This window comes from Grammomys surdaster, unplaced genomic scaffold, assembly GCF_004785775.1.
Source record: "Grammomys surdaster isolate TR1022 unplaced genomic scaffold, NIH_TR_1.0 125504, whole genome shotgun sequence".
Lineage (NCBI taxonomy): Eukaryota > Metazoa > Chordata > Mammalia > Rodentia > Muridae > Grammomys > Grammomys surdaster.
Window position 1 is genome coordinate 1,299,596 of NW_021620360.1, and position 17,189 is coordinate 1,316,784.

The following is a 17,189-nucleotide window of genomic DNA, read 5'->3' on the forward strand; positions in this document are numbered from 1 at the left end:
CAGCCTGGTCTACAGAGTGAGTTCCAGGACAGCCAGGGCTACACAGAGACACCCTGTCTCGAAAAAAACCAAAAACCAAAACAACAACAACAACAAAAAAAACCAACCAACCAACAAACAACAACAACAACAAAACAAAAAAAACCCAACAAACAAAAACCAAAACGAAACAAACAAACAAACAAAAAACCCAAAACAGAATGAATAAAAACAAACCTTACAGGGAAGGGCAAATTTATAAAAAGAAAAGGAAAAGAAACAGGGTGATTCATTGCTTCTCTTCAGACTTCTCTTCAGCCTTGTCTCTGGCCTCCCTCACAGAAAGGTCTTCTAGCTTCTCAGCCACCTTTTCAGCGTTATCATTTTTGCCTGGTCCTTTCTTTTCTCTCTCTTCAATTTCTTTCCTGCATTCTTCAAACTTTGTTTTGACCTTTCGTGCATTCTCAGCATTTAGGAAGCGGATGGCGAGCACTCAGGCTTGGGACACTTGTCGGCAAAGTCTGCGTGGGTATTCCAGATCCAGGCGCCGTCACTGCCACAGCATTCGGCTTCAGCTCCATCATCGGTGTGATATAGTGGTTAGTGCATGTCTTCAAGGTTTTGTCCCTCCTCATGAGAAGTCGGATGGTCCCTTTCTCCTTATGTTTCAGAAGCTTGACATCTCCAGTGCCTCGCTCTTTCCATTCTGGGAGGTCATTCTCTGAAGCAAACCGGAAGAACTTTGCATGCATCTTAAAAAGTTCCTCTTCATCTTCACCCAGCGTTTTAATTTCTTGCTCAGGAAGAGAAACTATTGGCTCGAACTGGGGGTCGTGGTTGGACTCATCTGCATTCTCTGTGGAAGTATCATGGTCCTCGAGACTGTCTTTGGCGGCCGCCACGGGGGCCGGGGACCGAGGCTCCAATAGCTCTGGGCGGCTAGTCACAGCTTCTTTCATCCGTGTCTGGTTTCGGCATCTCCCTCCTTTCGGCTCTTCCCTCTGCTCTCCAACCCGAGCATCAACGTTTTTATTGATTGCTCTAGAGCTGTACATTGCTTTTGGTAGGATGGCCATTTCTAAGATTAATTCTTCCAATCTGTGAGCATACCAGACTTTTCCATCTTCTGGTGTCTTCCTCAACTGCTTTCTTCAGTGTTTTAAAGTTTTCACTGTGGAATTTCCACGTTGGTTTATTCCAAGTTTTTTTTTGTTTGTTTTGCTTTAGGTTATCATGATGGAATTGTTTCCCTGGCTCTTCTCAGAATGTTTTTCTGGCAAAGAAACAGGGTACTGATTTTCTTTTTTTTCTTTTTTAAAAATTATTTATTTATTTATTATATGTAAGTACACTGTAGCTGTCTTCAGACACCCTACAAGAGGGTATCAGATATCATTACAGATGGTTGTGAGCCACCATGTGGTTGCTGGGATTTGAATTCATGACCTCTGGAAGAGCAGTCAGTGCTCTTAACCACTGAGCCATCTCACCGGTCCCTGATTTTCTTTAAAAAAGATTTATTTATTTATTTATTTATTTAGCTCACTATATTACTTGCTTTCTTCAGATACACCAGGAGAGGGCATCAGATATCATTACAAATGACTGTGAGCTACTATGTGGTTGATGGAAATTGAACTCAGGACCTCTGGAAGAGTGGTCAGTGCTCTTAACCACTGAGCCATCTCTCTAGCCCCACTTCCAACTTGCTGTTCTCCCAGACATACAACCTTTTGTTTACCACCTCATGGGTTGCCTATCCCTCCTAGAAAGAATGTTTAAACTCAGAAGAAATTTCTCTAGGACAGTTGGACACTTCTAGAATTCTGTAGGCCTCATGGTGTAGACAGACCCTGACTCTGCTCCAGGAATCTGTTTCCTTATTCTTCTCAGAGCACACAGATATGCTCCTACCTCAGCACATCTGCACTGCAGGATCCATGGTTTGGAAGGAACTAGGTTCAGCACCCTGGGGAAAGTTTTCTTACAATCTTCAACTCTTTCCTCAAAGGTCACCCTCTGACTGACACCACACTGAACACCTATTTCAACAGCACTCTGGGCCGGGCAGTGGTGGCGCATGCCTTTAATCCCAGCACTTGGGAGGCAGAGGCAGGTGGATTTCTGAGTTTGAGGCCAGCCTGGTCTACAGAGTGAGTTCCAGGACAGCCAGGGCTACACAGAGAAACCCTGTCTCGAAAAACCAAAACCAAAACCCAAACAAAAAAACAGCACTCTTAGGGCTGAGAGCAACCTTCCTCCTATGAGAACCAAGTGCAGTTTCCAGCACCATATCCAGGGTATCTGATACCCTCTTTGGACCTCCAGGATCCCTGCACTCACTTGACCATACCCACACTAACAAACACATCCACTGAGGTGGATCCAGTGAGAAGTATCCCCCATGGGCTAGGGTGGTTGGCCTTTGTTCCCTACTTGGTGGTACTATAGGGGAAGGTTGAGGTTTAAGAAGAGGTGTGGCGGGGGCTGGTGAGATGGCTCAGCGGTTAAGAGCACTGACTGCTCTTCTAGAGGTCATGAGTTCAAATCCCAGCAACCACATGGTGGCTCACAACCATCTACAATGAGATCTGGTGCCCTCATATGGGTGTCTAAAGACAGCTACAGTGTACTTACATATAATAAATAAATAAATTAAAAAAAAAAAAGGTTTAAGAAGAGGTGTGGCCTTGTGTGAGGAAGTATGATCCTAGGGGAAGTTTGTGAGAGTAAAAAGTTCCACTTTGCTCTCTCTGCTTCCTGTTTTCCATTACAGATGTGAGCTCTCAGCTTCCTGCTCCAGCCGCCATGCCTGTGGCTTGCTGCAACCCTTGCCTGCCATGAAACACCCTTATCCCTTGGAGCTGTAGCCCTTCCCCAAAAATCTTCTATGAGATGCCTTGGTCATGGTGTTTTTAATTAATATATACAAATGAGTTTTTAAAAATTACTTTACTTTTTTTGAGATACAGTCACACTGTGTAGCCCAGGTTGTCCTGGAACTCACTCTATAGAATAGGTTGGTCTTGAACTTCCAGAGATCCACTTGCCACTTGAAGTGGAAATTTCTGCTTTCTTTGGAGACTCAGTTAGGCCATATATTTTGCTGGGGGAAACACAGGTTAGAGGATATTTTGCTGAAGCAGACACGTGATATTTTGAGAGAATAAATATGACTCTACAGGCAGCGTGACAAAGCTCGGGCGTTGGTTTACATTGCTACAGCTTTGCTAGTCTGTGCTGTTAAAGTGCTGGCATTGGTTCCCCTTGCGCTGCTTTGCTGATCACTTTGTAGAGAGAAAAATGCACCAAAGAACTTCTTGTGATATACAGGGGGCTTCTTGCCACTTCTGTTGACTGGTGCCAATTGGGTGGAGCCTTGTGGTTTCCTCTGGATTGAGGAGCCACTGCTGATCCCAGTGTTGCTACTGATTCCTGTTTGGTAGTTTGCTGGTGGACTGAACTGCTGATATCCTGACAACTAAGATTGGAATCGCCCCAAAGAACTATTTCTAAACATGACCACACCCCCTTCACACTATTAGTTTTCTTTTCCACTACCTCTGGCTGGGGGTGGGCTAGAAGGGAAGTTGAAGTGTTAAAGAACCCTTATTAAGGTAGGTTTTGAAAAATCCCAACCTACAGCTTCTGAAGTCAGAGACCTGGCTACACACACACACACACACACACACACACACAATCTTAAATAACAATAGCTCAAAGAGTGGTGGATGTGCGGTCTTTAATCCCAGCAGAAGCAGAGAAAGCCTGACCAATCTATGTTTGAGGTCAGTCTGGTCTACCTAGTAGACCTGGACAGCCATGGCTACATAGGGAAATCCTGTCTTGGGAAATCAAAAATTAAAAACCAATAGCTCTCTGCTTTGTGTTCCTCTAACCTGCACTCTGAATGCCTTCCCTTCTGCTCTCCAGCTCCTGACACAACCTGTTCTTATTTATCCCCTTACGTTGTATCACACGCATCTTCCCACTACAATGCTTGCTCCAGGAAACCAATAACACTGTATTACTTTGCACTGTATCTTAGAATCAGGGCTTAGGTCTCGAATCTGGAACAGACACTGTTGGTCGATGACAATGGACACAGCTGTGTTACCTGCTTGGGGAGTGCATTCCCTCCACCTCAGACAGAAACAGTGACAACGGACCAAGGAAAGCATCCATCCATGGTCAGCTTGGTGAACCTTGAGCTCCCTGGTTACTCATGGGAGCATGTGTGAGTCAGGGGATAATCACTGAGCAGCCCTGCCCAGTGTGCATGTCCACTCACAACAGCTGCATCACTGCAGTCCCCTGCACCGCAGCCAACAGCTCCCCTCAACAGTCCCTTCTCCCTCAGGAAGTGCTGCTGGTTCAACTCTGGACTTGTTACATTGTGTAAACTCAGTGAGTCTGTAGCTTCTGGTGTTTCCTGAGGCTCATTAGCCTCCTACTGGCTCCAGCAGGGAATGTTTCAGTCTGGAGGAGAAAGTCCTATAGTCACCTTCCAATTCTGCAGACGCTCTGTTTATCAATACAACCTCTAGAAAATGCTGTCCTGTGAAGTGCAGTGTCCTGTCCCCTCCCACTGAGGTCAGGGTCACCTGCGATTTCCCCTGAGCAGAGCCCTCCCTCCCTCTTCCCATCTGCCTTTCTGTTTTTGATTCATGACATATCTATTTTTTATTCATTAATAAAACATATATTGTGCATAAACGTTTGTCTGCTGGGCCTGGGGAAGTCATCATCCTTCACAAGATGAAGATGGCTGCATCATGACAGATTATTGACATGTTGGTATTCACACATCTCAGCTAAGGCTCCTGGAAATCTTGACTGGAAACCACGAAGCTAGAAGAAAAAACTTCAAAGGCTGGAACCTGGAAGAGTAGTCAAAGGAATTTCTATCTCTGACACTCTCACAATGTATTTTTAAAAAGATTTGTTAATTTTATGTCTGTGAGTGTTTTTTTTTTTCTGTATGTATTTGTTCCATGCATGAGCCTGGTATCCATAGGGCATTGGATGTCCTTGGACAGGAGCTATGGCTGGTTGTGAGCCACCAGGTGTGTGCTGGGACCTTGGTCCTCTACAAGAGGATCAAGTGTTCTCAACCCGTGGGCCATCTCTCCAGAACATGGAACAGCTTTGAAAACAAACATAAATCTAAAATACACTCACTTCATCAACACTTGACTTTTCTCTGGAGTCAGCACCAGGATCCTCAGAGCCAGGGAAGGAGAGGGGCCATGGGCACAGCACAGGTCCAGAGGACCAGATCTGAGATGAGAGCCTGTGGATCCCTCCTCTGTGTGGATCCTACAATCCAGGGGTAGATGGGGAAAGATGGGAAAAATGGGGAGAACTCCATGGAGAAGCATGGAAGGAAGCAGGAGCTCAGAAGAGTTTAGTTCATCTGTGTAGCTGCAGTCTCCTGAGAGCAGGTCCCTTGTGTCTGGTGGGGACAAGAATGTGAAAAACTCCTCCTGGGGGCTGGAGAGATGGCCCAGGGGTTAAGACTACTGACTGCTCTTTCAGAGGTCCTGAGTTCAATTCCCAGCAACCACATAGTCACTCATAACTATCTGTAATGGGATCAGATACCCTCTTCTGGTCTGTCTGAAGACAGCAAAAATGTATATAAAATAAAATAAAATAAAATAAAATAAAATAAAATAAAATAAAATAAAATAAAATAAAATAAATGAATCTTTAAAAAAAGAAGAAAGAAAGAAAGGAAGAAAGAAAGAAGGAAAGAAAAGGAAAAAGATCTCCTACTGCTGTCTCACTTGGGCATCCATGAGGAGAACAAGACAGGAAGCACTCACAGGAACAAGAATAGACCCAGTCCTCCATACAAACTAAAAATACAAGAAGTATACACAGAAGACAAAGTAAAGAGCAACAGTCAGAATAGCAGCCCGGGCTGCTCATAATCTTGGGAACAGGACAAGGATCTGGCCATCCTGTGTCCTTGTGATCACAGACTTTCAGCATGTGATTCACAGTGATGGAGAGAGCAGAGACTGGAGGTGACAGAGCTAAGGGTGACCCCGACTTAGATAACAATGGACTGAACTTCACCTGTGCACAGACCTGTTCACAATCTGCTCCCTCATCCTCATCCTGTCCCACCATATACACACAGCATAATGACACAGATTCTGGAAGGTTCTCCATGCTACCATTTATTTCCTCCACAATACTCTTGAGTATCCTCAGTCCCTTAATTAACCCACCACTGAACTGGTCAGGTCAAGGAGTTCACATTCAGATTCTTATTTTCAGCGTGGAAGTGAGAAGTAGTAGCTCGGGCACCATGGAGCTAACAGGATATTTCCCATCCCCTGCCAGGCTGGACCAGGAAGGTTGGCTGTGGAAAGGAACACAGGCAGTACAGGGACAGGGTCCTGGTGTGCAAGGGTAGACTGGGCTCCACAGTTCTTCATATTGAGCCCACAGGCTCACAGGGAACATCAGACAGTGTTGTCTAAAGAGAACTGAGGGCTCTCGACATCACAGGAGAGACCTGAACACATCCTCTGTCACTCAGTCCACTCCAGGCTGCTGTCTTCATGCTAGAGAATGAAAGTCACGAACCATCGTTGTGAAGTCAACATCCCAAAAACCCACCACTCATAGGGAATTCTGGGAGTTCCTAAAACCAATCATGTCCACAATGTCCCTCCCCAATCAGGACCCAGAGTGTTACTTTTACAATCTGGGAGAGACATATCAGAGCTTTGGGAGCTGTTCCTGCCTAGGGTGAAATAAAACATGCACACACACACACACACACACACACACACACGCACAACACACACATAGACATATTAATATCAAGGTAGGGGGGCTGGAGAGATGGCTCAGTGGTTAAGAGCACTGACTGCACTTCCAGAGGTCCTGAGTTCAAATTCCAGCAACCACATGGTGGCTCATAACCATCTGTAATGAGATCTGATGCCCTCTTCTGGTGTGTCTGAAGATAGCTACAGTGTATTCATATATAATAAATAAATCTTTAAAAAAATATCAAGGTAGAACTGAGGCCTCCAGAAGATTTCTCTAGAGGAGCTATTATGGATTGCCAGAACTACTAACCATCCCCAGCTTTACTCTAATCACCTCGGGACAATCCTGCCCCCCACACTAACCTGGAGCTGGAGCATAGTTCCCTCCTTTTCCACCTGTGAGAAGAAAAGCTATGAGAGTTCAAGGGAGATCTTGACACTAGGAAGTTCCCAGAACTGACAGCAGACCCAGTTGGAGACAGTAGCAATGCAGGGTATGGATGTGTTTCCCATTAATGAGCAGAGCACACTTCTAAAGGAAGCTGAGAGAAAACTCAGACCCTGCATTTTCCTACCTGTGTTTCTACTCCTCTTCATCACAAAAGCCACCACAGCTGCAATGATGGCCACAGAACCAAGGACACCCAGAACAGCAATGATCACCATGTTAGATTCAGTGGATGGAGGAGGCTCTGGGAAGGACAAGTACAGGAAATGAAGGTGAAGGTCATGACCCCAGCTCTAAGCACTGACCAGCTCAGGGTCTGCAGAAAGCTCCAGCTTTCCCTGACCCCAGCTCTGCACCCACACCCTCCTTACCCCATCTCAGGGTGAGAGGCTGAGACAGCCCCTCATGTTGCACATGGCATGTGTAATTCTGCTCCTTCCCAAGAGGCACCACCACAGATGCCCACTTCTGGAAGGTTCCATCCCCTGAAGGCCTGGTCTGCACAAGCTCCATGTCCTGGGTCAGGTCCTCCCCATTCAACTGCCAGGTCAGGGTGATGTCAGCAGGGTAGAAGCCCAGGGCCCAGCACCTCAGGGTGACATCACTTTCAGCTCTGGGATGATGGGTCACATGTGCCTTTGGGGGATCTGTGTGGAAGATTCAAGAAATCCCATAATTAACAGGACAAGCTAAAATCTACACAACACATAGTTAAATCAATAATGACACTTAATTTTATGTCTGTTTAGCCAGGCAGTGGTGGCGCACGCCTTTAATCCCAGCACTTGGGAGGCAGAGGCAGGCGAATTTCTGAGTTCGAGGCCAGCCTGGTCTACAGAGTGAGTTCCAGGACAGCCAGGACTACACAGAGAAACCCTGTCTTGCAAAACCTAAAAAAAAAAAAGTCTGTTTGACACTTCAATTTTCTCTTTTTCTTCCTTCCTTTCTTTTTTTTTTTTTTTGATTTTTTCAGAAATCGAACCTGTCTCTGCCTCCCAAGTGCTGGGATTAAAGGCATGGGCCACCACCACCGGCTGACACTTCAATTTTCATTACAATAGTGATCAATAGGTAGAGCTGGTCCCCTCAGTACAGAATGGCACATTGTCCTGGGGGACTCAGAAGCTAAAAGGGAATCCACATGAGCCAGTGGGTTAACATGGGTGTCCTTATGTGATGTTCCTTACCTGATAGCATGAGGTAGGCAGTCATTTAATGGAAGATGAAATGGAAAATAAGTAATTAATGTGTTTGAGTTCATATCTAAATCAGAAATTAGTGGAATATACTACTGGAATGGTGCCACTGAAGACCTTCGCAGAGGGGAGACCCTCTCTCAAGTCTCAGAAAGTTGCGACCACCCAGTAATCTGCTCGAGACACCATGTACCGGAGCAATTGCGAGGTTGTTTATTAGGGCGTGACAACTAGGTGCCGGTCAATTCGTATGCCCAGGCAGGAGCTGAATTGACCCCGACAGCCAGTTTGAGAGGTGTTTTTAAAGGGAAAAACCACAAACCAAGGAATGAGGAGGGGGTTGCTAGGGTGGTATAACATAAAAATAGTGGAACATTCCAAAGGAACCCAACCTACATGAGTCAGGGTCTGGTGAAAACTCTCTGTACGCTTATCTTTCTTAAGAATGTGGTCCTGTCCTGTCACTGTGGCCTTGCCCTGTCACTGCGGTTCCCAACTTGGTTCTCAACTTGGTTCTCAGCTTGATTCCACCTAGTTCACTTGCATTCTTTCCTAACTCTTTGCAGATAGGCCAGTTCCAGTAATGGTGACTGGTCTTTCCATATTCCTAACTTGCTTCATGCCTTGGTTTCTCCATGTCTTTATAAAGAAAGCCTAAAGAATACTTTATATGTCTAAAAAGAATTCTATATACCCAGTATCTATAATTTTTCACTCTACACCACCAATAAGAGTCAACCACTGTGGTTTTCTTGCTGTCCAGCATAACTCTCAATCCAAGTGAACAGCCATCACATAGTTTGTAGCAGAAATGTGGTAAACCTCTGAAACTCAACCAGAGAAAATGACTCCTAGCTCCTTCCTCTGGGGGACAAAATAGAAATGTGCTACACAGGACCCCTGGAGTGTGCTGTGGACCCCAGTGCAGCACTCACTGGAACACAGCAGGCTCACAGGGTGTGTGGATCTTCCCTCTCACTCCAGCCCTGGGTTGCAGAAGACCTTTCTCTCAGAAAGTTCAATTACTGATTCAGAAGGGAGAGCACTGCAACCTGGGGGCAGAGGAAGAGCAGGAGGCTTCTGGATGTTTAGTTCTGACAGGAAACAATCTAAGCTCACAAGATTTAACTCACACAGTTTTTGTTTTTTTTTTTTTTTTTTTTTTTTTTTAAATTTCGAGACAGGGTTTATCTGACTGTCCTGGAACTCACTCTGTAGATCAGGCTGGCCTTGAACTCAGAAATCTGACTGCCTCTGCCTCCCAAGTGCTGGGATTAAAGGCGTGAACCACCATCACCCAGCCAACTTAACTTACATGGTTTAACTTGTCTAATTATCCAGGCTAGCAGTCTTCCCTGACACCTGTGCAGACTGATACAAATGATAATATAACGGCTTGGAGAAACAGAATCACTCCAGAGCAGACAAAAACTGACCAGAAGCAAAATAATGCCTTAAAAAAAAAAAAGAAAGTAAAGAAAAAAGAAAGTAAGAAATAAGAGAGGGAAAAAAAAGAAAAAGAAATTCCACAATTTATATTCCTCCAGGGTACCCCATAAAGGCTCATGTGACCATTCACCACTGTAGGAATGGAAAGAAGTGGGTTGTTGAAGGCATGCAGACCCCACAGACAGGGAGAGATCTGCGAGAATGTATTCTTTGGAAAGTTCTACAAACTGGGGAACCAGCCTAGTGTAGGGGAGTCCATGTCTCCTTTCTGGTAAAGGAGACTTCCGGTCCTGAGGTCTAAGGGCTGACACACTCAGCATGACAGGAGTCAGTGTCCACAGACAGTGGGTGTGGGCAAGAACTTGGTCTGGGAGAGACCATGGCTGACAGCAGGGAGTTCCTGCTGTTGTCAGGAAATTCTCTCCTTCACTCCTGAGACAGACTGGGACTGGGAACTGTCCAGGGAGAAGGCTGACCCTGGGAGAGTCAGTGCAGTCACTGTGATGAGGATCAGGAGACCCAGGGACACTCTCTCCCCTCTGAGACAGGGGCATCACCCCAGCTGAGGGTTTCTTCTTCCCCAGGACTGAGCCCCAGCCCGAGGGCAGAGGGAGGAGCTGCCCGCAGTCCCTGTACCTGTGCGCAGCAGCGTCTCCTTCCCGAGCTTCAGGTATTTGCGAAGCCACTCCACGCACGTGCCCTCCAGGTAGGCCCTCTGTCTCTCTGCAAAACCAGTCTGCTCCCACTTGCGTTTTGTGATCTGCGCCGCCATGTCCGCCGCCGTCCACGTTTCCAGGTCTTCGTTCAGGGAGATGTAATCCCGGCCGTCGTAGGCGTACTGCATGTACCCTCGGAGGAGTCGCCCGTCCGACCCCACGTCACAGCCAGACACGTGCTGGATTGTGTGAGAGCCTGCGGGACCCCGAGGTCAGCCCAGTCCCCCTCCCTGCCCCCGCTCGCCCTGTTCCCTTCGGATTCCTCAAAATTGAAAGGGAAACCGGTCTCCTGACCTTCGACCCGGGGTCACTCACCGCCCTCGCTTTGGTTGTAGTAGCGCAGCGTGTTCCTAAGGCTCACTCGGTAAATCTGCTCTTTGTTCTTGGATTTCTGTGTGTTCTGCTCCCAATACTCCGGCCCCTCCTGCTCTATCCACGGCACGCGCGGCTCGTATCTCGGATTCTCCGCATCGCTGTCGAAGCGTACGAACTGCGTGTTGTCCACGTAGCCGACAGTGATGTACCGGGGCTCCCCGAGGCCGGGCCGGGACACCGCGGTTTTGAAATACCGCAGGGAATGTGAGCCTGGGGGCGGCGCGCGGTGAGACCCCGACCTCCTCTCGATGGGTGCGTGGGCCGGAAGGGGAGCAGGGCGCGGGGCTCGGGACGCGGGTGGAGAAGGGGCTGAGGGTCCGGTGGGCGACGCAGGGACGCGGCTTCCCTGGTGCTACCCCCGCCCCTCCCCGCAGAGGCCGTTTCCCTCCCGACCCCGCACTCACCCGCATGTGTCTGGGTCGGGGCCAGGGCAGCCGCCAGCAGCAGGAGCAGCGTGTGGGGCACTGTGGCCCCCATCTGGGATCCGTAATTGAGTCCTGCGGTTGCGTGGACTTTATAACCAGTGCCCTCGGCGGCGCTGATTGGTTGTCCGGGATCGCCCCACCCAATGGGGGGTGAGACCTGCCAGCACGCCATCAGTGTCCGGGCAGAAGGACCTGACCCAGGTTAGGAGCAGAAGTGAAACTGGGGAGATGGGGAATCCCCAGCCCTGGGCTTCCCCACCCCTGACCTCACCACCTGGAGACTAAGACTTTGCCTGAACCCTGTGCTGTGGACAGAGCGCTGTTTGTCTTGGTGTCTCCGAGTTCTGACCCAGGAGCTGTCAGGACACCAGGAGAGACCCGCAGCCAGACTCTCTGTGTCTTCTCCTCCACTCTTCCTCTTCCTTCTTTTATTCAGAAGTCAGACTCCGGAATCGAAGAAAACCCACTTCCGGGAATGCAATGTTAACATAAGCGGTTGGGGATGCAGTGGAGAGATGCTTCTCCTTAAAGAAGAGTCTCTGGGTTGCAAGCCTCACACGGACCCCACAGAGATCAGGCTCTGTTCACATGCAGTAGGCAGCTTACACTGCCAAGCCTGAGTGCAGGACAATCATCTGTAAAGAGGAGACTTTGCCTCTTCCCTCAGGATCTGCCTTCTCTACCTAAGGTTTGACTCAGACTCCTCCTGTTTCTTTTCAGATGGAGCATATCCAGGTGGGTGTGTTTTACAAGGATCTTCATTCCAGGTCCTGAGATTGTCTGTGTGAACCTGGGTCATTGTCTCAGCACAGTAGATCCCCTTGTGCACAGGGAAGAGACCACCTTGGAGACCACAGACAGCAGGGCACTGATCACTGTCTACACTGCATTTGCCCTGTGTCTGCACTTCCACGGTACAGTTGTTTTAATGACTCAATCACAGTAGGAGAGGAACTATCACCAACTATAACACAGAATAATGATGATAGTGTGGTAGAAGTTATGTAGTCTGTGACTCTCTCACTCCCTCTCTGACCTTCACTCACACTTATGAGCTGATGAGGTAAGGGGCATGAGTGTCACATGTGTGTGGGACACTGGATCTGATAACCAAGTTAGCTCTAGAGTTCCTCAGGCCTGCGCCATGTGGACACTGGAAGAAAGATGATTCTCATGCCAGAGAGTACACACTGGTGATGTGAAGTTTCATCCTGATCAGTTGTGTAGGGAAACATTAAATCTATACAGGTTTTGATTGTGTGGAGTTTGACCTGATCTCTTCTCTATTTCTCCAGGAACTTGGTGCTCTTAGGTTTCACCCTGACTAACCTAAGGAGGCAGCTGGCCTTAGGCAGCTCCACAGAAAGGATCTGTCTTAATTACATTTCCTCTTATTTTATTCTGTTTTGAGATAAGGTCTGTCTCCACAGCTCTGTCTTGGAACTCACCATGTAGACCAGGCTGGCCTTGAACTCATAGAGATCCACCTGTCTTTGCATCCTGAATGCTGGAATTAAAGACCTGTGTCATCACACCTGGCTTTAGTGACATTTCTATGGCTATGATAAGACACTGTGAGCCCAGCAACTTATAACTGTGTGTTTAATCTGTTCTCTAGTCTCAGAGGGTTTGAGTCCATAATAGCAGAGGAAAGGTATGGTGGAGGAACAGTGTGAGCTCACATCTCTATCTGCACACCAGAGGCAGAGGCTCTGGGAACAGTGGGAGTCTCCCCTTCCCCCATTCTCCCAGCAGGGATTTATTGGCCTGTTCTCAGGAGGTCACAACTCAGTGGGTGCAGCCAGATTCCTGCACTCACACTGGCCTTTGCTCTCTTCTGAGAACTGTGTCCTGAGGCACAGGTCTCAGTCACATGTTGTCTTGTTCCCTCTACAGTAGATAGTTGTAGGCATAGGACACAGTGTTCAAGGTGTCCATGCAGCAGTCCACGCACAGGGTGATGCATTTCTGCTCCATGTTATCCAAGGAGCCCCAGGCTTCCTGATGCACTTCCTGAAACACCTGTCAGTCATCTTCTTCAGAAGCTCCTGGGCATTGGCTATGGTGATCTGCACTTTCACCTGCTCAATCATGACCCCTGGGTCAGCTTCCCATCTCCTGTGCCATTGAAGTTCACCCAAGCCACTTTCCATGGCTGCACAGTCAACTGCACAGTCCACCACATGTGCCTGAGCCTGGAACTTTTTAAAACCTCATTGCCCAGCTCCAGTGACATTTCTCCAACCATGCCACACATCCCAACCCTTTCCCAAAAGTTCCATCAGCTGAATTTGAAGTATTCACTCCTATGAGCCTGTGGGGCTGTTCTCATTCAAACCTGCACAGCATTCACTATGAAATGTAAGATGCCAGCAGGGTTTTGGAGATGTGTCCAGTGCAATCTGACAGAAATACCCTCAAACAGGGGACTCTGCTGAGTTAGCATCTCTCCCTTTGCCTCTGTCTCCTCCTGCTCCACCCCTTTCTGTCTCTGTCCCTCAGGCCTCACCCCATCACTCCTCCCTCCTGAGCTCTGCACTGACACTGTCTCTTCCTGTACCTCTAGTTTCTCTCACAGTTCTCAGTCAGCATGCTGTGAATAAGCTGTGTGGTTTCCTTATGTAAACATTCCAAGCCGGGCGGTGGTGGCGCATGCCTGTAATCCCAGCACTTGGGAGGCAGAGGCAGGCAGATTTCTGAGTTCGAGGCCAGCCTGGTCTACAGAATGAGTTCCAGGACAGCCAGGGCTACACAGAGAAACCCTGTCTCGAAAAACAAAACAAAACAAAACAAAACAACAAAACAAAACAAAAAATTCCAATAGTGTCTGGAGAGATGGCTCAGCAGCTAAGGGCACTTGTTGCTGTTGCAGAGGATCCAGGGTGAGTTCCATCAGCACATGGGGGCTGTCAACCATCTGTAACTTCAGTTCTTGAGGGATCTAATGTTAGTGTACCTACATACTCATGTATAACAATGAGTACATCTCATGAAAATAAAATAAAACAGTACACTTTGTAAAATGATCCAACGATTCCCTCTATTTCTCCTCCCCATCTAGAGTGTGAGGCCAGGAGCTGAGGGCACAGGTTGTTTAGACAATACTGTACCACCAGCCAATGAAGAGAGCTCTGTAGCAGGATAGGAAGGGATGATTCAAATAGAGCATACTGAGACAAAAAAACCCATAAAATTAAAAATACAAAATATATTTCATTTTATGTACCTACGATGCACAGTGGATCACAGCCTCATCCTAGGAAGAAAATACAGTGTGTGTTCATCTTTGCACTTGAGGTAATGTTAGTTTTTGATTCCAGATGAAAGATAAGCATCACATTCTTGAGCAACACCGCCCCCTGGTGGTAGAAAATAAAAGGACTGAGCCTGAGCCCACAGAGGCTAAGGGTAAAGGGGATCCAGGCTGGCTGAGCTGCCCCAGGGCCTCCTTCCTGTCTGCACTTCTCCAGGGGTCTCAGGTCTCATGCTACCCTGCTCTCATCAAACTTACATCCAGAAGAACTTTCCATGCTTTTCCACCCGTGGGAAGGAAACTCCCTGTAAGAGGGTAGGTGGGAGGCAGAGCCATGGGTGCTAAAAAGAGTTTCAAAGTCCCAGAGTTGTTCCCGAACTCTGACAGGGACTATGATGTTGATTCTTTGATGCCAGCTACATGTGGGATTAACTAAAACTCCAAAATAGAGGGCAACATCTGTGAGGTATTTTTGCTTAATATGAAGTGGAGAGATAAATTTCTGATCTTTTTCTTTGAGGTAGGATGACACACCTGTAATCCAGAATATTTGAGGTGGAGCCCCTCCCCCTTTATAATCTGGGCTGCACCTTCTACTGAAAGCCTATATGAAGACATGGAAGAAGGAAAGGCTTGCTCTTTCTCTGCTTGCTCTTGCTGCATCTGTGGGACATCCCTGCTTGCCAGATGTTGCTCTGAATAATGACAGCACACATTCATGACTCAGCCAGCTTAGAGCTGTTTCCAAGTAGAGGGATGAGAATTCAGGTTTTTTTTTTTTTTGTTGTTGTTGTTCCAGTTGTTTTCTGCCTTCATTTTGGCAGCCAAGATTTTCAGGAGGTCTCCCCTGGTCAAATCTAGTATACATCAATTTTCAAGGAATTCATAGCTTTTCTTCTCTTGTTGAAACAAAGGCAAAACATCTCCCTGAACTCCACACATTTCCTTTATTCCATTCTGAGATTCTCACATAATATATGCTGATCTAATCCAGCAGTCCTTTCTCAAATCCAGTGTTTTTCAGCGGCTGTGTTACCTGTCTCTAGATCTATAACCAGAGTTCAGACAAAGTAGTTTCCAGGAGGGGAGGTAGAGTATGTAGTCCATGAGGAGGAGCCCTGCACTTATGTGCACACATGTAAAGAGCTTGTTGAGTGTGCTAATTCATTCAGCAGAAGTCTGGGGAATATGTGTGGGAATGGATTTTGAGGGTGTGGGATAATGGTGGACAGAACATAAAACTGGGCCAGGCTGAGTTTTTGGATATGGTAACACTGACTGGAGAGTATAGCTTTAGTATGGAAGCTTTCACATTTTTGAAATGTGTTGTGACTGTGTTTCAATCTTTGGCTGAAGCATTTATCAAAATATGGTCTACTGAAAAGGAGTTGAAGATGCCTAATATCCCTTGGCTTAGTGTTGCTAGAGGGATTTTAATTTCAGGGAAATTGCAATGGTAGCGTGGTTATGCTGTGTAAAACCTAATTCTTTGCCATGGGAAAGCTCAGAAGACATGTCCTTCACTGATTCTATGAGACACATAAGATTGAGAGGGGCACCAACACAACTGAAGAGCTTTGGTGTTGCCCTTTTCCTTGTGCCAGACATTGGGGTTGAAGATACTGCTGCTGCTGCTGATTGGATGAGTTAAATGCACTGAATTTAATTGTTAACAGGGGCCAGTTTTCAGCACCCAATCGCTAAAGGCAGAATGATTATAACTATCATAATGGGAAGCACAGACAAAGTCATGTCCATGGTGGATTATCCTACTCGGTAATGGTCACCACAGGCAAAGTAAATTTTATGGTGTCTTGACTCATAGAGATGTTTGGTTGTGGCTAATTTTTTTTATTTATTTATTTATTTATTTATTTATTTATTTATTTATTTATTTATATGAGTACACTGTTGCTGTTTTCAGACACACTAGAAGAGGGCATCAGATCCCATTACAGATGGTTGTGAACCACCATGTGGTTGCTGGGAATTGAACTCAGGACCTTTGGAAGAGCAGTCGGTGCTCTTAACCACTGAGCCATCTCTCCAGCCCTGGTTGTGGCTAATTAATCATGGTGTTTCTGTGCATGAAATACAAAACAAAATGTCTTTTTTTTTTTTTTTAGATTTATTTATTTTATGTATGTGAGTACACTGTTGCTATCTTCAGACACACCAGAAGAGGGCATCAGGTCCCATTACAGATGGTTGTGAGCCACCATGTGGTTGCTGGGAATTGAACTCAGGACCTCTGGAAGGGCAGTCAGTACTCTTAACCACTGAGCCATCTCTCCAGCCCAAAACAAAATGTCTTATTCAGAGTTTATTGCTGTGAAGAGACCTCACAAACATAGCAAACCTTATTAAAGAAAACATTTAACTGTAACTTGCTTACAGTTTCAGAGGTCAGTGCATTCTCATTATGGCAGGAAGCATGGCAGGATACAGGCAGCAATGGGGCTGGGGAAGGAGCTGAGAGTTCTACATATGGATCCCCAGCCAGCAGAGAGGAGAGAGAGAGAGAGAGAGAGAGAGAGAGAGAGAGAGAGAGAGAGAG

At 46.9% G+C, this 17,189-nt stretch overlaps 1 protein-coding gene, 1 long non-coding RNA gene and 1 pseudogene across 5 annotated transcripts in view; 1 reads left to right on the top strand and 2 right to left on the bottom strand.

Annotated features, from left to right (window-relative positions):
- Positions 1-268: 268 nt before the first annotated feature.
- On the bottom strand, positions 269-1,055 carry LOC114638070 (annotated as a pseudogene).
- Positions 1,056-4,665: 3,610 nt separating this feature from the next.
- On the bottom strand, positions 4,666-11,566 carry LOC114638074 (H-2 class I histocompatibility antigen, D-B alpha chain-like). Of its 4 annotated transcripts, none has more exons than XM_028786422.1 (7): positions 11,359-11,566; positions 10,895-11,164; positions 10,500-10,775; positions 7,590-7,865; positions 7,346-7,462; positions 7,134-7,166; positions 4,666-4,830 (listed from the first exon to the last, which is right to left on the bottom strand). In XM_028786422.1, the coding sequence occupies exons 1-7, from the start codon at positions 11,549-11,551 to the stop codon at positions 4,790-4,792; spliced, it is 1,206 nt and encodes a 401-aa protein (XP_028642255.1). In that variant the 5' UTR covers positions 11,552-11,566; the 3' UTR covers positions 4,666-4,789. The 4 variants fall into 4 exon arrangements, with proteins under 4 accessions (XP_028642255.1, XP_028642256.1, XP_028642258.1 ...); XM_028786423.1 differs by lacking the exon at positions 4,666-4,830 and adding an exon at positions 6,142-6,557; XM_028786425.1 differs by lacking the exon at positions 4,666-4,830 and adding an exon at positions 6,633-6,729 and having other exon boundaries at positions 7,130-7,166.
- Positions 11,279-17,189, top strand: part of LOC114638076 — a 10,600-nt gene continuing 4,689 nt past the window's right edge. The window contains exon 1 of the long non-coding RNA XR_003713819.1: positions 11,279-12,114. This is a non-coding gene — a long non-coding RNA (uncharacterized LOC114638076). The remainder of the gene's footprint in view (positions 12,115-17,189) is intronic.

What these genes read in the sequence shown, in the direction of transcription:
- LOC114638074 (XM_028786425.1), bottom strand. Translation starts at nt 11,551, where the DNA reads ATGGCGTGCTGGCAGGTCTCACCCCCCATTGGGTGGGGCGATCCCGGA. An exon ending in CTACAACCAAAGCGAGGGCG is followed by an intron (nt 10,776 to 10,894) that starts GTGAGTGACCCC and finishes GGGGTCCCGCAG; the next exon opens with GCTCTCACACAATCCAGCAC. An exon ending in GCCTCTCACCCTGAGATGGG is followed by an intron (nt 7,463 to 7,589) that starts GTAAGGAGGGTG and finishes TGTCCTTCCCAG; the next exon opens with AGCCTCCTCCATCCACTGAA.